The sequence below is a fragment of the Eublepharis macularius genome, chromosome 8 (assembly GCF_028583425.1).
Source record: "Eublepharis macularius isolate TG4126 chromosome 8, MPM_Emac_v1.0, whole genome shotgun sequence".
NCBI classification, from domain to species: Eukaryota; Metazoa; Chordata; class Lepidosauria; order Squamata; family Eublepharidae; genus Eublepharis; species Eublepharis macularius.
The window spans coordinates 57,845,835-57,867,341 of record NC_072797.1 but is presented as its reverse complement, the minus strand read 5'-3'; the positions used below and the strand labels follow the sequence as shown (position 1 = coordinate 57,867,341).

Sequence of the window (21,507 nt, the reverse complement as noted above, 5' to 3'; positions counted from 1 at the left end):
ATAAATAAAATCTGTGAGGACAATAAAGTGTACCTGGAACAGACAGCTATTAGCAGAGCCTTTTATAAATTTTATGCCAAATTGTATAATAAAAAAGAGGTGAATAAAGACTCAATAGCGACATATTTGGAGAAAATGAAACTCCCAGTAATTTCGGAAGCTTGGAGAGACAAATTGAACAATGAAGTAACGGAGGAAGAAATAAGAAAGGCAATACAGTCAACAAACTTGGGAAAGGCGCCAGGACCGGATGGACTTACAGCCAAATTTTATGAGGTAATGGCTAATGAACTGGCACCATTCCTAAAAGATGTGATTAATGGTGTTCTAAAGGATCAACGGATCCCAAACACTTGGAGTGAAGCTAATATATCACTGATCCCCAAAGAGGGGCAAGATCTGACTAATGTGAAAAACTATAGACCTATATCGTTACTTAATAATGATTACAAAATTTTTGCGAAGATACTGGCGGAAAGAGTGAAGGGATGGCTTTCTGAAGTTATTGAGGAGGAGCAAGCTGGTTTTTTGCCAAATAGACAAATCAAAGACAATTTAAGGACAGTTATAAATGCTATTGAATACTATGACAAACGTTGTGACAAGGAGGTTGGTTTCTTCTTTGTGGACGCTGAAAAAGCGTTTGACAATTTGAACTGGGACTTTATGTTTGCCACCATGGAAAAGCTACAAATGGGAGAAAGATTCATAAGGGCAGTAAAGGAAATTTACAGAGACCAGAGTGCAGCAATTGTGGTGAATGACGAGGTGACCAAGAAATTAACTATAGGTAAAGGAACAAGACAAGGTTGCCCGTTGTCTCCATTGTTTTTATTTTGGTTTTGGAAATACTGATGATACAGATACGAGAAGACAATGCAATCCATGGAATAAAAATAAAGGACTTTTCCTATAAGGTCAGAGCATTTGTGGACGATATAATGCTAATTGTGGAAGATCCAATGGAGAATATGCCAAAAGTAATAGAGAAGATTAAGGAGTTTGGAGACTTGGCAGGATTTTATGTAAACAAAAAGAAGTCAAAGATATTATGTAAAAATATGACTAAACAAAAACAACAATTATTAATGGAAATAACAGACTGCGAAGTAACAAGTAAGGTGAAATATCTGGGAATTGAACTGACTGCAAAGAATATAGATTTATTTAAAAACAACTATGAGAAACTGTGGACTCAGATAGAGCAAGACTTGATTAAATGGAACAGACTGAACTTGTCATGGTTGGGAAGAATTGCAGTAATTAAGATGAATGTGTTGCCAAGAGTGATGTTTCTGTTACAGACAATACCAATTATCCGAGACTCTAAGCAGTTTGAAAAATGGCAGAGGAAAATATGAGATTTTGTTTGGGCAAGCAAAAAGCCTCGAGTGAAAATGAAAGTGTTACAAGATGCAAAAGAAAGAGGCGGAATGCAACTGCCCAACCTAAGACTTTATTATGACGCAATTTGTTTAGTGTGGTTGAAAGATTGGATGATGCTGAAAAACCGGAAATTACTGGCCTTAGAAGGATATAAAAAAATATTCGGATGGCATGCATATTTATGGTATGATAAAGTAAAAGCGGACTCTATGTTCTTACATCATTATATTCTGAAAAGCCTATTCATAACTTGGAAGAAGTACAGAAATTACCTACAAGATGGAATCCCCTCATGGGTGGTTCCACATGAAGTAATAGATCCGAGAACTGTCGATAATGAACAACAGTGTTTAACATACAAGGAGATAACCCGAATGGAATTTTCTAAACCCAAAATAAAGACGCAGGACGAGTTGTCTCCAAGTTACGATTGGTTTCAGTACAGACAGATCAGAGATCTTTATAATTCGGACTGTGTGAAGGGAGGGATAAGAATGGAGAATTCGGAATTAGAACAGGCACTTTTACAAGAGGATAAAAAGGAAATCTCTAAGGTATATAAAGTGCTGCTGAAATGGTATACTGAAGATGAAACAGTTAAAGTGCAAATGGTGAAGTAGGCTATAAACTTTAATAAAGAAATAACAATGGAGGCGTGGGAATACTTGTGGAAGAATACAGTGAAGATCACGACATGCACCAATATTAAAGAGAATGTCTACAAAATGATTTATCATTGGTATATGACACCAAAGAAAATTGCGCTAGGGAATTTGAACATGTCTAATAAATGCTGGAAATGTAAAAAGCATGAGGGATCTTTGTATCATATGTGGTGGACTTGTGAGGTAGCTAGGCAGTACTGGGGGGAAATAATAAGAGTAATAAGCAAGATTTTACAATTTCAAATTAATAAGAACCCAGAACTCCTGCTACTGAACTTGGGAATGGAGGACATTCCAGCACAATATAGGACATTGCTGTTTTACATGACAGCAGCGGCTAGACTTTTGTACGCGCAAAAGTGGAAAGTGCAAGAAGTGCCAACTATCGAAGACTGGATTTACAAATTGCGGTACATGGCGGAAATGGACAAAATGACAAGGAAACTGAGAGACCTTGATCCAGGACAGTTCAACACGGATTGGGAGAAGCTGAAACAATATTTAGTGAAGAAATGGGAGGTGGGAGGAAAACTGTGGCAGTTTGAAAATTACTGAAATACAATAAAAGTAGAGGGAGGTGACTTTACCGGGGGGGTGGAGAGGTAAATGAGAATTTCTAAGCAACTATTTTATTAGACTATTATATATAGCATTAAGTATTATAGGTGTTATTACAAGAATTATAATGATAGAAATTAACTAATTATAAGGATAGAAACTAATTAATTTCATTTCTGGCAATAATTGTATAATGGAGATAATTTTATAATTGCAATGAAGGAATTTAAGTAAGGTGGGAAAATATATATTAATGTATAGATCATGTATTAAATTGATTGAATTGGTTTGGAGGTATATATGGGTCAAATTGGTTGACTATTTTTGGTGGATAGTTGCATAATGAAAGAATAATATAATTATATAATTAAAACAGTATGAAGATAAGATATGTTGAAAAAGTAATATATAGAGTATGTTAAATTGGTTGACTTATATTGAATGTACTGTTTATAGAAGTATCTAAAATTATGCTAAATGAGGGATAAATTGTTTGTCCCATATTGAAGATGAGATTATAAGATAGAGTATAGAGTACCAAAATTAGCTAAATGATTATTATCAAAAGAAAATATGCCAAGAATGTATTATTTAGTTATGTATTATTTAGTTGTTAAAGCAAGTAGGAAGACAGAAGGAGCACTGTGTTATATAGATAAGCTTAGAAGAAAGTGAAAGTTTACGTTTGACAGATAGAATAAATTTAAAATGAGTAAGGGAAAAGGGACAAGGGGTTGGAAAACTGTTGGAAGTCAACAAAAGGGGGGGAAAGGGAGGGGGTTAGAATTGGAAAAATTAAAGGAAACTGATTGTAATGTACAATTTAATGACATCTAATCCAATAAAATTTTTAAAAAAAATTGATTAGATTGGTGCTTGTCTACTATGTTTCCTGAAAAGAATCAGCAAGGCTACCAAGTTCCATAGTACTTCCTCCCTGACACAGATAAGGCCACTGCTTTACTTCTTCATCTCTAGCCCTGATCACAACTTACAGTGAATGGACCTACAATCAGTGTAGACCGTACACTTGATTTTTCTTTATACGTATGTGGATCAGTTCTCATGTCACATTCAACATATGTACAGCTGAATACATACATAAATTAAACACTGCATTAATACAGGTATTGTTCTCAGTTTCATTTGTAAATTAAATTCACATTGTCGCATTTCTTACAAACATGCAGGAAGTATGTGTGTTCACTCTAACATGTGAACAGGGCTACAGTCTCCATCAGTGGAAAGTTCACCTAGCACTCTGCAGCTGGTGCTGCAATTGGTGATGGACTGCATTCTTCCAAGCACAAATATTACTGCAAATTGTGTGAAAATTGTGGTGATGTAAACACCACTAGAGAATTCAGAATTCACCAAAATTGGAAATCCAACATTAAATGAGAAGGGCAATTAATAAAACATGGAGAAAACATTGGTTTGAATCCAGCTATAATTTCTTCTTTCTGTCACTGATCAGGAATGTCTTATTTTCTCACTCCGGCTGCACCCAGAAATGATGCTCCAGGGAGAACAACATGAGGTTGAACTGAGGCCTATAGTGCCAGGGATGAATTGGTAAAAATCACCTCCCGTCCATGAGTGGGAAGGAGGTGATGGTTCCAGTTCATTCTGTTAGCCTCATTCTGCAGATACTCGGGCTTTATACAATTCTCTGATGAAGCAATTGAAAAGCCATTTTATCCCTGGCCAGACTGACATTTTTAAAATTCCTGAAAGTCTCTTTCATTGCTCTGTAGCATGTAACATGTTCTTAGATATTTAAGCTTTCCTTATGAAACTCAATCCATATTTGCAATGAGTTCCACTTTGAAAAAATGCAAGTATGTCAAAATGAATCCATGTTACCAATCTCTACTGTTACAAATCTATATAAAATACATCGGACCCTAGAATAATGATTTGCTTGTTTGTTTTATATTTACAATTTTTCCCTTTGGACCTTTAGTCCTGCTCCTCCTTACTTTACCTTAAACTTACATCTCGGGAGGGCACTGATCACATCCAACACTCTTTTTATTTCCATTCACACACAGCTTCAGGTGTTCTCTACTTTACCCAGGCTTTTACCTCAAGAACACCTTCCCTTTTGTCTTTGTGTGACCTTTATATTGCTGCCTCCCTGACCCCCTCAAAAGGTTTTCACTGTCACTTTCATCACCTCTTCAATTTAATTAGTAACATAGGAAGGCTTGTTATAAGGGATCCTAGATGCTTGATGGTTTCCAGCTTGCCTGCTGGTCACTAGCAACTGGAGGGAGGTTTTAAGCAGCCCAGAGATTGCCCACCACCAGCAGGCACCAAGGAACATGCATGGCACACTCTCCCAGTGAACACGATGATGTCCTAACTTAGGCAGAATTAGGGCCAAACTACAAGTGACAAATGACACTTGAACGGCAAGTGGATTGAATGGAGGGCAAGTGAACAGGGAGGAATACACTTGCCATTCAAGTGTCATTCGTCACTTGTAGTTTGGCCCTTAGTCTCTCAGGCTTCCACACTGTTTGCCTAATGTAGACCGCATAAAACCCCTTTCAGGCTCCCACACAGTTTACCTGACTCAAGTAGAATATATATTTTCTCTCAGAAACACACAGACTCTTTCAGACTCCATGTAGTTTGGCTGACTCCACTAGTATCTCTCAGAACTCCACACAGATTAATCAAACTTGGCAGAATGAATACTTTCTCTCACAAACACATAGGTACTCTCGGACTCGACAGTTTGCCTGTTTTGATCAGAATAAACTCTAAGATATACAAAGGATGACTGAAAACCTCTCCCTCAGCACTGACTAAAAACTGCAGTTTGTTCTGCCCCAAGGGTTCAGCTACTGGCCAATAAGAGCAGACTTCATTTACCCATCCCGACCGCCTACTCCTTTCTTCAGAGGCCTGCATTCAAACTAAGTTTCCCAGATCCCTATATGTCATATTTGTGCCCCATCCATGCCATTATTTGATGCTGAACTGTTGTTCTGAACCAATGTTTCATGCTATAACTTGATGTCATATTGCTAGAGCCATAACTGCTTTGCTTTCACATGCTTATTGAAGCTGCAGGTGTCTTATCTAATAGGTTTGGAAGCTCTCAGTGCTTCTGACCTTGTACATTGCTCGCTCCCATGAATTACTGTGTTTCAACTTTGATCTCCTGTTTTCTCAGTGTCTAGACTTAATAGTAAAAATATGTGAGATGTTCTCAGGATGGATCGCGCCAGAAGTCCTGTTTTACTGATGGAAGAAGGGAGGAGTAAATGTGTTCGTTAAGAGGAATGGGTTTCTCACATGTTGCCATTCCTGTCAACCTGTTCTTACTGTTTGGTTGCTTTCCTTGCTTCTGAGTAATTCTATGGACGTATCTGTGGAACTGATCTGATTCCTGAATAAAACCATTTAACCGAGAGCCTGGATTCTTGCTGTGATGGTACATGGGTCTATCTGCCATAGCCTGTCATCCATAGACTGATACTATATGCCCTCCTGGGAGGAGGGGGGACCTGGGATTTATTGGGAATCATCTTCTCCCTGAGATACAAGGCACAATGCCATCACTCCCAGGAAAGTGACTCCATTGCAGCCCACTGAGAGTGCGTCCGGTGTGCACTTTCCCAGGTTGCCTGCCAGTAGCAGGCAACTGCTGGCGGGGGGAGGGTTGCAGCCTACTGCGAATCACTAGTGATCTGCAGGCAACCAGGCAAACCCCTGGGAAATTGCCTTCCACTGGCAGGCAACTGGTAAGCCTAATTCAAACCCACAGTAAAAAAAAATTAAAACTTATATCAAGAAGCAGAAATAAAATCCAAATTAAATACACAACATGCAAAATATTACACCTAGCAATGTTGAGAGCCAGTTTGGTGTAGTGGTTAAAAGCGTGGGACTCTAATCTGGAGAACCAGGTTTGACCTTGGGCTAGTCACAGCTCTCTGGAGCTCTCTCAGCCCTACCCACCTCACAGGGTGTTTTGTTATGGGGATAATAATGGCATACTTTGTAAACCCCTCTGAGTGGGCATTAAGTTGTCCTGAAGGGCAGTATATAAATCTAATGTTGTTGTTGTTGTTATTATTATTGATGGAGGGTTTTCACTTCCCTGTCAGTATTTTTCCCCTCCACCATTTCTGCATTCTGTTTATTTTTCTTTTTGTCAAAATGAATTAATGTGCACAGAGTTTCATTTGTATGTGATTATTAGAGTGGAATTACTAAAAACAAATGGTACAGGACCGTTCCCATTCAATCTGTGGATTGAGGGATAAGATTTAATATTAGTTCATTTTCATTATAGCAAGAGAGAGTATAATTTTCTCCTCTCAGTAAGTCCATATTATCCCCAGGGGAACTGTTACTATATACATAATGTACTGAAGCATCTGCAGTTAGGTTTACCACTCATATTAGTCGCCCTTGGTTTATATTCACTTGCACTTAAACTGATAAAATTAAATTAGCCATCTCTCCCCAGTGACAAAGAATTTTTATCCAAATAAAGTTTAGCAACCTTTTGTTGTTCTGCTCTGCCTTTGTATGTTGTGGACACAATCCATCCAAAGGCACCTCCACATGAATTCCCCTCCTGGATCAGGAATTGCATACCCTGTGGATATCCATAGTGATTTATGTCTAGGGCGAAGTTAATGTAGGGACTAGGGATGTGTGGATGTTTTCCTCTCCTTCCCTCTCTCTCTTCCAGTTTTCATAGTTTCATCTTGGTTCTCTGGGTTTTGATATTAGGTCTGTTATATATGCATGCCATTCAGTTTTTATCTGAAGTACACATGGTATTTATACATACAGCATTTTCGTATTTATTTATACACTACATAAATAGGGACAATGCCAATTTACTGATGCCCAAATAACACTGTGTTTATTTCACAGGAAAATTTGGGATGAGGGGAAAGGAAATAGAATGAAAATAAAAAAATATGGGCTCAGTTAAAATGAAAAGGGGAATTTCATGTTGAAACAGTAGGGATAAAGAATTTCAGAGTCAATGGAATCCACAACCATACCACATCTCCTGTTTGAGTAGGAACTTGTATCCTCATAGGTTTTCCATAGAATTTAATCAATCACACTGTTGACGTGCTTGCTTCAGTAATATATTTCATTGAGTGTGTTGCAATTGTTTGGCATTTGTTCTAAATTAAGACAAGAATTAAATAAAATCACTAACTAAAAACAATTGTTCAGCACTGTAATATCATTCATCTTCTGCAGTTTGCCCCCCAATCAGCCCTTGCCACGTATCATCCAAAATGTCATTCATTCTATCCCTCTCAGTAGAGGTCAGCAAATCTGGCCCTGATTTGCAGATGGGGGGGGAGGTGTCTGTAGCTCCCTTCCCCCATACTATAAAAGGGGCTCTATGGCCTTCACCTAGCCCTCCACCCAGCTTCCAAGCTCCTTATGCATTGCAAGCAGGGAGCATTCGATTAAAACTTCAAACCATGGCCCAAACTTCTTGCACACACCCGGTGGGGAAGCCTTGGCCCCAAAACAAAATTCCAAGCTTCCTGCACCACAGGCAGGGAAGCCTTGGAGATCCTGCACACCCAGGCACAAGGCCTTTGGCCCAAAACAAAACCACATTCCTAGCTTCTTGCACACACTTGGCAGGGATGCCTTGGAGCAGGTACACACAGTGATCCCAAGCTTCTTGGACACACCCGATGGGGAAACCTTGGGCCCAAAATAAAACAACATTCCAAGTTTCTTGCACACACCCGGTGGGGAAGCCTTGAATTTCATGCACACCCACAGAATAGAGCCTTGAGTCCAAAACAAAACAGATTCCAAGTTTCTTTACACACCCAGCAGGGAAGCATTGGAGTAAACACTATAGGAATCCTCACCTTCTAAAGCACATACTGTGGAGAAGCTGTAGGTCTTGAACCTGCAACAATGGGTAACCTCAACAAAAGTTCAGTAATCTCAATTGAGTGACTTGACAGTCCACGATCCCCACATCCACGGTCCTCACCAATCACAGACCATCGCACCTAGGAAAAAACAAACACAACCAGTAACTGCCTTCAACAACAAGGCAACAGAACATATGCGTTAACCAGCCCAATCAGTCTTGTGGCAAAACCCCTTTACCCACTTGCTGCTGGGCAGCCCCCACCCCATCTACACCATGTCATCTGCCCTGTCCTTGATGCCTACATGCTGTAAAGGCATGAGGACCCGCACAAATTAGGCATGCGTGAAGAAACTTGCAAGACTCCCTGAAGCATGCCCCCTGTGAGGCAAACTCCCAGCAAAGCATACACGTCTAGGTAGATAGCTCAACTGAAGGGTGAGCGCCAGTTGATGTAGTAGTCCAATGCACTAAGTGGCCTCTATCAGAGCAGTCACCTGCATTGGGCCGTGCTGGGGACATCACCTGTAGCCAAAGCTGCTAGTGAACCTGATTGCAGGGCAGGGAAGGGTTACGGGTAGCGTGCATTTGAAATTCTTCATCATATTGCAGCCAAGCTGCACTGGCAAAGTCTGAAGACCCCCTGTATATAATGTCCAGGTATTGGAACAGGGGACTGGCCCTCCAAGGCTGTGCATGAATGATGACCCCCGCATAGATGAGAAACCTGTGAAGCCAGTTGGCCCTGGTCCTATCCACCTTACGGCGCTTAAGCTGTTCTTTATCGCACTCCTTGAGATCCTCTTTAATCTTCTTCTCCAGTTCCCTGAAGAGAAGGGTAAAGACATCCACATATTCCCTCTTAACAATTTTCTCCTCTGTTGCTGGCATCAGGTGGTTGCCCAGTGACATGGCCATGTCTCCAAACAGCAAAGCCCTAAAGGACACTGCTCTGTAGGTAGACCATGGTGTACCATAAAAGGAACTCCAAGGTGCCATGATCCCCCTTCCTACCTGACCCCATTCCCACCATCCCTGTCAGCTGACCAGTGACAGATGGGAAACCCCATTGAGGCCACCCACATCCTGTTCCCCCCACTTGTGAAGTGCCCGCTTGGGGGTATGTAGGCTGAGGTGTGCTGGGGGCACAGAGGCAGCAGCCTGACCCCAGGGCCCCCATTGTCATGCATACTCCTGTTGGGGCCTCAATGACTTACCTTCAAATCCAGAGGCTGAACTGCCTCTGCCTGCCAGGTTCCCTCACCTGACTCTGCACCAGTATCCTCCAATGAGCCCTTTTGGAGCTACTGCCAATCACTTTGCCCTTGGGTACGCTGGACAGACCTGCAAAACCATATAAACCCTCTAGTGAAGAAAAACAAGACAAAACATAATTAATAAAAGCCGCACTGGAGGCAGCCCTTACTGGTCTCTTCTTTTTAGCCAGTGGTTTAGGCTCAGGGATACCCCGGGCATACCCCAGTGCAGCAATCTGGTCCAATAGACACTGCCAACTTGATTCCAGATTGTCATCATCTGAAGACGACAGGGCTACCAGGAGCTGCCTAGATGATCGTTTTGCCAGCTGTTTGCCCTTAGATGGGCCAGAGCCTTTCTTAGGGGGCATTATAACTTCCCAGGAAACCACTATTAGCAGAGTTATACCACTCTTAACCCAGGAAGCCTATAAAGCAGCTTGCCCAACAAATGACTGAAGCGAAAGGCCATGCAAATATGGCTGTCCGGTCAAGGCTCAAAATGGCCACCTGTACTATCACCTTCAAAATGGCTGCCTGCCTACTAACTGCTCTTGCCAAAGCCTATAAGGCCAGGCTGCCCCAAAGAGCTAGGGCCCTATTAATGCGAAGAAAAAGAGAAAGCATATGTAGATCCTTCTCCCACCTAATGAGAAAGCCAAGTAGAGGGGGGAGTAGCCACCCTAATCCCCCACCTGCACAATCCCCACCTGCCTAAAGCTGATAAGGTGAATGAGAGGGGAGAGGTTGCCACCCTAATTCCCCACCTGCCTAAGGATGATAAGGCTGATGTGAGGTGGGAGGTCGCTGCTGCCACCTTAACACCCCCGAGACGATGGAAGAGTGGAAGGGGACAAGTCACACTGGACAACAAAGCCACCCCAAATCCCTGCACCACTCAAAAGTTGCCTGGCCTGATTGCCACTGCCTAGACCATGAGCATGGCTGGAAGGAGCTGTGTGACCCCCACAACTTGCTGGAGGCACAGAAACAGCCGAGGCAATTGCCGCTGCTGCCGAAAGCGGGGGAAAGGAGCTGCAACACCTCCTTGAGAGGCCAGGCACTTGCAACTGCCTGAGCCGCTTGCTGTTGCCATGGCAGCAACTACAGGCACAGCAAAAAAAAGCTGTACCATGCAGAGAGGCTGCGATGAAGCCTCACAGCAGGCACTGAAGTCCTAGTGCCGGGAGGGAGGAAAGATGCCGATGCATTCTCTCCCTGCTGAGCAGAAGGTGCAACGGGAGCATTGAGGGGCAGAGCAGCCTTATAAGGCCTCTGGATCCACCCCTGGCAGTGGTCCCAGATGGCCAGGAAAGCGCTGCTGCCTCCCTTCCTCTGGGACGTAAATCACAGCCCCTAGCCACAGCAGCTGTTGCCACTGGCCGGAAGTGCTGCATTCTCACGAAATACTTCTGACGGTAACAGTGCAATCACAATGTGGAATGTTGCGGTAAGCACCTCCCACTCACCTCATTTCTTGAAACATATTAATGAGGGCTTACTCATAATTCCACCTTGTCATAGTGCCACCTTGAATGGATGCAAGATTGACATACAGCCGTAGAAAAGCCTTTTCTGTGGTGTTTCCTGTTATCAATGGATTAATGTCATTTAAAGCAGGCTTGAAAACCCCAAGCTGCATTCTAGGATGAATGTTGACAATTGTTCTGATTGATGGGTTAGAGGGAAGTAGAATCAGCATATCAGCTCCACCCATTTGGACATCCTGTCATTGCCCTGAAGAAGTATCCTGGCTTTTACCCCTCTACACTAGGTACTTAGTTTTGCTCAGATATTAATTTTGCCAAGGGATGCAAAACTTATTTCATTTATACTTCTGAAACTATTGGTTCAAAGTCTTATTCAATGTAATTTAAAGTTGTACCACAAGTTCTGATTGACCTGGGAAGGGATTTATCCCAAACTAGAAGGAAAGCCCATAAATAGGACAGTCTGAGGTACAGCTCTTTGCTAGCTTGTTTGTCAGGTCTTTGGAAAAGCCTCAGCAAGTTTTCAACAGGGGCTTTGATCCATCTCTCAAAAGGGGAGAGGGGTTATAAATAAATTTAGCTAGCAACTGTATTTTCATTCTTTTCACTTGTCTTTCTCATTGTTTTCACTTATCTATAGATCATTTCCAAGTATGTGTACCTTCGAAAATATACGTATAGTTTTTACCTTTTAAAATCCTGATCTCTGAGTTTTGGAGAGAGATCTTGGAATAAATCTGCATGTGGGCCATCCTCTCTTTTATCATGACTCTGCCAGGGAAAATGTTGCTGAAACAGTTCAGCCAGAGAAAAGGTAAGGCAGGGGGGTGTCAAACCTCTTCACTTTTGGAAGCACACGTGAACATGTTTGAGTTACATTCCAATTGGAGATTCATAAGGAACTGACTAGTAGTGTCCTGGGTTCTTACTGGTACTGATTGAAGCCCAGATAAATTTTTCTGGTGGTGGCAGATGAATGACATTTATCCCAAGGTAAAAAAAAATTAAAATGCAATCAATTTTTAAAATGGATCTTGGTCCTGAGCACAGAGCAGGGATGGGATATCAAGATGGTGGGGTGAGTGGGCAGCTGGTAGGCAGCTCCCAAACTATACAAAACCTTTTCCTAAGAGCTCCATCTGTCCCTATCAATGCTCTTTTATCAAGCATGTGTGAAGGCCATACTTTCTTATCAGGCCTTTAATATTAAAAAGGTAACTTATCTAGGACAGTGATTTCTGAATCTCTTGCTGTAATTTTTATTTAGTCACACAAACATTTTTGTTTTTGAGTCATTGTTCTTTTTATAGTTTATAACAATGGCTTAATGCAACAGATCCAAATCACTTTGAAAACTGTAAGGTTATAAAGGGTATAGAAAAATGAGCTAAAGAAAACAAACTGTTGAAATAGGATGCTGACAGTCTGATCACAGGGTTTGTTTTTGTTTTGTTTTTGTCAAGTGGCTTTTTTGTTAGAAAAAGAATAAAAGACAAGCAATATGTGAGATAACTGACATTGCAGTAAATGAAGCAGAGAAGGCATATGTGGCAGAGAGTAGATACAGCTATTTTGTTGTATTTTAAAAAAGAGAATAGATTTGTTGTATTTAAAAACAGATAATAGAAGGTAAATTTAATTTCCTGTAAAATTTTAAACCTAACAGCCACAATATGAATTGTAAAACATTTTCTAAATTATTGGATACTGTTAACTTTCTTTCAGTTTTATGTCATATAAGCCCTTATAGATTCATGTCCTTTAAAGGAATTGCATTCTATTACCCATATATTCTTTCTGGGCTATTAAGCTCACTGGATTTAAGTTTCCTTCTTTAAGTTTCCACAAGAAATAAACTTGTGGTGTCATCTTCATATGTCAGAAGAGTCTCACCTAACCTATTGGGAAGGTGGTGAAAACAGTTTTCTTTCTTTTCTTTTTTTTTTAAAAAAAGTTCATATTCTGGGGATGGATTGCTATACTGAAATCAGAATTCTTAGCTTGTGACTGATTATATTTCATGTACTTCACTGCCATTTTATTTTTCTTATAATTTTAACGTATTTATTTAATTTGTTTATTGTCCACCTTTCTCACTGAGATCCATGTAGACAACATGGCAAGTGAAATAAAAGTGAATACAAGAGAGCAAGTGAAATATAATACAATCAACAGGTAAGACATTCGCCATGCAGGTACAATAATGAACAACGGTTAGTACATTGAGAGAAAACAGATACAATAGGGCACATTAAAAGAAAATTTGAAGATAAGCATAAAGTCAAGTATGGTGATGAAATCATTCTGAAACAATTCATAACTAATTTACATGGCATGTCAAGCAACATGGAAACTCCCTAGTGACATATATCTGCATCAGCATACAATATCCAATAGCATAGCATCTAGTCCCTGCCCCTACTAAAGCATCCATCTGAACTATTTCTTATGACACAGTCCTAACAGCCAGTTTGATGTAGTGGTTAAGAGCAGCAGGACTGTAATCTGGAGAACCGAGTTTGACTGGGGTGGATTTTGCACTAGGTGCTTACCGCGCCGTTAATGAGCACTCGTTGCGATTGTTGCTGCTTCGGATTGGCATCGCGACTTTTACACCAGTAAGAAGCCTCGAATTCACATTTCACACCTAATCTTTTGCCCCAAATTCACGTTACACCCTTTCCTTTCACACTCGCTCCACTGCCCTGGGTTAGTTGCGCTGTTTCTGGGCTTTCCTGCACAGTCTGCTTCGTGTGACTTTGCACATGCACAGTAACGTTGTGATGTGGGCATGAGAGGGAAACCACAAAGAGTTTCTTTAGCCTATCATGAGTGTCATCCGCACAGTTAACATGCTTTTCCGTGATCCACCCCCCTTTCCCCCCTTTGTGCAAAAGTAGTCCTTGGGTTTTATTGGAAAAATAAAATACATGGAATCCCAAAAGCTCTTTTCCCACTTTTTCAGGGCAGGGTCCTTTTCTGAGGGATCATGGGCTTTGCCGCCCACTCTCCCTTTAATTTTTTTTGTGTGTGTGCATGCGTTGTAACACTGATGTGTTGCCTTGTGTTTCCTACTCTGATTGCACACTGTGCTGTGGCCGATCATCATGTCTGTGATCAGAGCTCTGATTATGGTCTTGTTACAGATCATCCTCATTTACCTGAGGCAATCTATCGAAGCCAGCAACAACTTTTGGCGCTGTGTGGTCAAACGGAGGAAGATTATGAGGGAGTGAAAATATAATGCTCAAATGTAACTGTCCCTCAGTAAACCAAAAATAAATGGCAGGAGTGGAGGGAGGTGGGTGTGGTTAAAACAGCATTGTCCAATCAACTCCCGGGGAAAAGTAGAGCGGGGGTTAGTAAAGCAAAAACGGGACTAAAGTTTTCACACTGGCATACAGAGAGCTGGGAGCTGGTTGGCAGTGGCTTCTAGTGGCTTCTAGTACAACGGATTGGCATCCTGTGACTTGTTCCTAAGTATGAAACCCGCGCAAACATGGGATGCAAAACAGGTGCGGACACGATGTTAATACCTAGTGCGAAAAGTACCTGCGTGACCTTGGGTCAGTCACAGCTCTTCTGGAGCTCTCTCAGTCCCACCCATCTCACAGGGTGATTGTTGTGGAGATGATATAACATACTTAGTAAACTGCTCTGAGGGTCAAACTACAAGCGATGAATGACACTTGAACGGCAAGTGAACAGACTCACATGTATTCCTCTTTGTTCACTTGAGCTCCACTTGCACTCCACATGATCACATAGTTTACTGAGGGCCAAGCTACACATGACGAATGACACTTGAACAGCAAGTGTATTTCTCCCTGTTCACTTGCCCTCCACTCAATCCACTTGCCGTTCAAGTGTCATTCGTCATGTGTAGCTTGGCCCTAAGGATGTTCCTCCTGTGGACATAACAGTGAAGTTTACTATATCTGCAGAAGGCCCTGTTGGAATGAACAAAGCTGCCATGGTAGAACTTAGGGGGAGAGATGGTCACATAGATATAAGGAGCCAAGGCCATGAAGGGCTTTGAATATGAATTGAGCTTGGTACAGGATAAAAGACCTGACACTTTTGCTACTGAGTGATATAAATCAACTAGCAGTTGATATTCTTTCATTTCCTGATGCTCAGTTCCTATTATTTGCTTTGTGCAAAAGATTTTGGGTTAGATCATACAACTCACTTCCTGTACACTGGATCCTACAGTTCTCTTTCATTAAGGCTTCTTTTGATGGCAAAAAAATCCTCTAATGGATTTTCTGATAATGGAAGACTGAAAAGAATTGTAGGATCCAGTTTAGGTAAAAGGAATAAAAGACCTAGTGTTGGATAAAAAATGCTGAATATGTTAGATAAGACAGATAACTTAGGGGTCCTTTTCTGGTGCCTGCCAAGTGTTTTTAGAAAGTGGGTGAGCCCATGTGAGGCTCCTGCCCAGATGGAGTTCTGATTAGCTTTTGGAGATTAGCTATGCAGATTAAAATCATGTTGTTTTAACTGCAGGTACCACCACACTGTTGGTTTTATTCTATCCCACTCCTTTTTACCAATGTATTTTTTAAAACTACCCGTCTTCTCTCTTACACTTGGGATTCCCCTTTGTGTGTGGTTCCACCTCCTGTGGCAACCATTTTGTAGTTGCACCCATCACCCTATATCAGAATTCCAAAGGTGCCCACAAGCTCTTAAAGGTTGAGAACTCCTAGATTAATTGGTAGATAGACTGGGGATCTTTGACAGGGGACTCCCCAGTTGGTCTCTTGTTCTTTCCTGCCTTCGTAACTATTGTGCACCGAGCCCCCCACAATATATACATACAAACTCCGCCCCTGGCTTAACCATCAACCAATGATAACGAACCTTCCCGGATACCATCATTTGCATGAACTATATACAAAATATCATATTTACAAGAATGATTGGCCTTTATTTAGAGCGGGCCATTGGCTGCTTGCCAACTGAAACCTCCAGAGAATCAGGGTCATGGAAGCCTAACTTTTATTCAAGCTGAGGCCAGTACATAACACCCCTCCCCCCTAAGCTTGGGACAACCAATTGCAGACAAAGTCCTGTAAGTGACCTGGGGGGGGGTTCTGACCTACGTAACTTCTGAGGAGTTTCAGGCTCACTGGTTGGCAGCCAACAGTCTGTTGTGGGCTCCCTTCTCTCAGCCATGGCTCTCTTGTTGCTTCCAGCAGCTTCGGCTCTGTTCTCTGTAGGTGGCAAGTTAGGATGGGTCCTTCCCGGGGCGACGCCTTGGCTCTCGGTTGCCACGGCTGGAACAGTCCCATTGTCCACAGCAGCAGCAGGGCAAGTCCCATACTTGGCTCCTGTTCTTGCTCCGGCCATTGCCGTCGAAGCTGGTCTATATGCCAGCAGTAGACCTTGCCGGTGAAGTTGGCTATTTTGTAAGATGGCAGCCCTGTGGGACAGGAGATGGTCGCTGGGAATCACATAGGCCTACTTCCGTAGTTCCGTGCATACATAAGGTCACCTTCCTGGAACCTTCGAGGCGCCTCAGAGGCCCCGAACTCTCTCTTGACATCCGGGGTGAAGTCAGGGTGCAGGCGGTTGAGTAGAGTTGTCAGCTGCCATCCCATAAGCAGCTTGGCTGGGCTCTGACCAGTGGTGGCATGCAGAGTGATATGCTGCCTCTAAAGAAGTTCTATCAGCCGCAGGTTCAGGTCCCCATTGCCTAGTCTGCGCAGTGATTCCTTGGCCGTTCACACCATCCTCTCTGCCTGCCCATTGGTGGATGGATGGAATGGTGCCAATGTAAGATGCTGGATGGCGTTGCTATCAAGGAACTGCTGGAGCTCCCTTGAAATGAACTGCATGCCATTGTCAGACACGATAGTGTCGGGAATGCCATATGTAGAATCAGGCACCTGATTGTGTGGATGATGCTGGTAGAGGTCATTGCAGAAATGGGGATGACTTCCAGCCATTTAGAGTAAGAGTCCACTATGATCAGGAACATGCACCCCTAAATTGGTCCCGCAAAGTCAATATGGAGCTGTGACCATGGTGTCCGCGTTGTCCCCCATGCCTGGACCGGTGCTTGAGGCATCTCTGGGCAAGACTCTTGGCAGGGCTGGCACATTTGGACCAATTCCTCAATAGCAGAGTCCTGGCCACCAAACGTAGCTTCTGGCCAGGGCCTTCATCTTTATAATGCCAGGGTGCTCGACATGAAGCGCCTCAAGCACCCATTTCTGCAGCTTGGGAAGAATCACAACCAGACTACTCCATAGGAGGCATCCCTTATGCACTGACACCTTGAGCTGGCGGGAACTGTACAGTTGTAATTCAGAGCCCATTCTGCCAGCAGGCCACCCCCTTCACACCCAGTTGAGAACCTGGGACATGGTGGGGTCCTTGGCAGAGCAGGCAGCAATGTCCAAAGCAAGTAGGAGTGGCTGCAGTAGATCTTCGAGTTGCATGACCCCATGAGCAGGCGAGGGGTCGGTGGAAGGCTCCAGCAGTGGAAGGCAACTGAGGGCATCAGCGTGTCTGATGGCCTTGCCAAGACAGTAGGAGAGCAGGTAGTCATAGGCCGACAAGAAGACCAACCAACTCAGCATCCGAAGGGACATGACTTCAGGCGTTTGGTGGTCAGCCGCGAAGAGGCCTAAGAGAGGTTTGTGGTCAGTAGCAATCTCGAAATGCCTGCTGTAGACATAATCGTGAAACTTCTTTATGCTGGCGACGAAGGCCAGAGCCTCCTTGTCAATTTGAGTGTAGTTGTGCTCGGCTTTGGAGAGAGTCCTTGAAAAGTACGCAATGAGGGGTCGGTGGAAGGCTCCAGCAGTGGAAGGCAACTGAGGGCATCAGCGTGTCCGATGGCCTTGCCAGGACAGTAGGAGAGCAGGTAGTCATAGGCCAACAAGAAGACCAACTAACTCAACCAACCGGTGACTCAGGATGGTGCCAATCCTGTAAGGCAAAGCATCACTGGCGAGGATGAGTGGCTTTCCTTCATCAAAGTGTGTGAGGATAGAATTGGAGGAAAGGAGTTCCTTGACAGCGGCGAATGTGAGGGCACGCTTCTTGCCCCAAGCCCAGGGAATGTTCTTCTCCAGGAAACGATGAAGAGGCTCAGCTATCAATGTCTTATGTGGCAGGAAGGCATGATAGAAATTGAGGAGACCCAGGAAGGCTTGCAACTCCTTCTTTGAACATGGAGGTGGCGCTTTAGTGATGTCCTGCACTTTACTGTCTGTTGGGTGGATGCCGTTGGCGTCAATAAGGAACCCAAGGAACTCTACTCATGGGACTCCAAACTGGCATTTCTCTTTCTTTATCTTTAGCCCGGCATCTTGGAGACAGCAGAGGACTTCTCGGAGGCGGTCTGCGAGCTCGGCAGAGGATGCTCCCACTATCAAGATATCATCAAAGTAGGGAATGATGCCAGGAATCCCTCTGAGCAGGAAGATGGAAGATGCCAGGGGCTACGCTGACTCTGAATTGCAGCCTCTTTACTTTGAAGGTGCCGCAATGCATTACGATGGTCTGGGCTTTTGCAGTGGCATCATCCACTGGACGTTGTTGATAGACCTGTGCCAGGTTGATCTTTTCAAAAGTATTTCCCACTGCTAGAGATGCCAGGAGGTGGCTGACCACAGGCACTGGATACGTCTGCTGCTGGAGTGCCTTGTTGATGGTACACTTGTAATCTGCACAAATGTGTACTGCTCCATTGGTCTTGATGGGCGTTACAATAGGTGTTTCCCATCTGGCATGATAGACAGGCTCAAGGACCCCTTGGGCTAGCAGGTGCTCCAATTCTTCATCCGATGCGTGGCTTGAGTGTGAAAGGGACTTTTCTTGCCTTGAGCCGTATTGGCTGAAATGAAAGGTTGAGGTTGAACGACACTGGAAACTCTGCACAGACTACCCCTAGATCAGAGTGGCCGATTCGTTGGACTCCAGTGACTTGGATGCCCAACACTTTGAACCAATGGAGTCCAAGGAGGCTAGTGAGGCGCCCTTTCACAACGACAAGACGGAGGGGCCCCTGAAAGTTCTTGTATGTTACCCGGACTTGGCCAATTCCAGCTATAGGTACCCGCCGACCCTGGAAATCTGTCAGAGAGACATTACATGGCTCAAGCTTCGGAACGTCCTTCTTGTGGCATACTTGGCAATAGGTAGCCATGGAAATGATCGATAGCACCGATCTGGTGTCCAGCTTCATCTCGCATGGCGAGCCTTTGAGTAGCACAGTGACACGGATTTTCTCTTTTGAGCCAAGCTTAGTGTGCAAGACGATGGTTTTCTCGGTGCCTCTTGCCACGGCATGACATTCTTCCACCCGGAACGACCCTTTTTCCTTTGGTTGACGCTGAGACTGGGATGGCAAGCTTCCTGGTTTGACAGCTGTACAGGCCCGAGCAATATGGCTCCGCTTACTGCACCTCTGGCATTCTGCATCACGGAATCTGTATCACTTATGTTCGTGGTTCCCCCCACAACTAGCACAGTGGACCCCTTGGTGCTTCTGTGGACTCTGACATTTGGGTAGTGTTTTTTGGGTGCGAAGGACTTCGTCCTCACTTTTGGACTCACTTTCGATGCTCTCTTGATGCACCGGCTGTTTTTTTAGGAAGCACTGGACATCTCAACTGCTGCATGTCTTTGGTGGATTGCTTCGCTGCCTCAGCTGTGATGGCCTCTTCATAAGCTGTTTTCAAGTCAATGTCTTTTTTGGTGAACAGACGCCGCTGCAGCTTGTCTTCACGAAGGCCACACACTAAATGATCTCACAAAGCTTCTTCTAAGTTGGTGAACTCGCACAGCCGGGCCAACTTCTGTAAAGCCACGCCGAACACAGTGACTGTTTCACCCAATGCCTAGTCCCGCTTGTAGAATGGTGATGATTGTGGCATGAAATGCTCCTTCAGCTTTTCAAGAATGATGTCAAGTGACACTTCTGCAAGCTTCTCAGGGGCTATGAGGGCACGACCAATTTCAAACATCGAACAGCCACAGGCACTGAGGAAGGCAGCCTTCTCCCGTGCAGTGCCAGTGATCTTATTGGCCATGAGGTGGAATTGAAAAAGTGAGACATAGGAGCCCCAGTCTTCCACGTCATCATTGAATGGTTTGAAGTGGCCCTTGGCGGCCATATTGTCTGTCTTTGGCGCAAGCACATGTGGCGGAGGTGACAATTCCTCCCCGGTAAGTGATTTCGTTGGTTGCCATGGGGCTGCCTACCCGCCAGGCATCATATACCTCTCAGCTGCGGGGCTGCCTACCCGCCTGAGTGATATTTGGCTCTGGGTGATATTCGGCTCTGGGTGCTGTGGGGCTGCCTACCCACCTAGCATCCCATCCTCATAACCAGTATTGTGTACTGAACCCGGAGCTCAGAATGATTTCAGCCAGAGTGATTCAACTCAAACAACATGTTTTATTGCCAACCAGAACAGACAGACATTCAGCAGAACAAAACCCCACCCCTGGCTTAACCATCAACCAATAATAACAAACCTTCCTGAATACCATCATTTGCATGAACTATATACAAAATATCATATTTACAAGAATATGATTGTCCTTTATTTAGAGCGGGCCATTGGCTGCTTGCCAACTGAAACCTCCAATGAGAATCAGGGTCATGGAAGCCTAACTTTTACTCAAGCTGGGGCTAGTACATAACACTGACATACACTGGGACCAACTCACAGAGCACATTTGCCCTAATGTACCTCCCAAGCAGGATTTGGAAATCACAGAGCTTGATGGAATGATGGAGACTAGGATCTGTTCTTTAGCCTGATCGCAGCTAGTGTTGTCAGGGCATGACATTCAGCTAATGAACTGTGACTTCTGTTCTGACTTCTTCCTACCAGTGTAGCAGGAATATGTTGCTAAATGTGGTTTGGAATAGAGACAGCTTACCCACCTCATGTCTCAGAGGGGCTGACATGACTTCAGGTACTGTTACCAAAAAAACCCCAACAACCCACAATTTTAAAAGTCCATTCAGACATTAATATATTTACTATGCATGCCAGTTTTAATCTGTTTTACCTAAAGATCCAGTCATTTTACTGGAGATAATTCAAATGAAGCACAGAAAGAAATATATTTGCACTAAGCTTTCAAGGGACCACTAAATAGATTAGTTTTTTAGTTTTTCTTCAACTCCCCCCCTGCCCCATTTGCCTATCTTAAGGGGATATTTTAACTTCTCAGATGGAAGTTAATTTGCTAATGTATGTTGTTTGTTGTGGTTCATTTTGGAAACT

At 43.6% G+C, this 21,507-nt stretch overlaps 1 protein-coding gene across 1 annotated transcript; it reads right to left on the bottom strand.

Moving 5' to 3' along the window:
- Positions 1-16,704: 16,704 nt before the first annotated feature.
- On the bottom strand, positions 16,705-17,574 carry GIN1 (gypsy retrotransposon integrase 1). Its single transcript, XM_054987572.1, is given in 3 exon segments — positions 16,705-17,135; positions 17,138-17,385; positions 17,387-17,574. Coding segments are annotated over 3 exon segments (867 nt in total).
- Between the last annotated feature and the right edge of the window lie 3,933 nt (positions 17,575-21,507).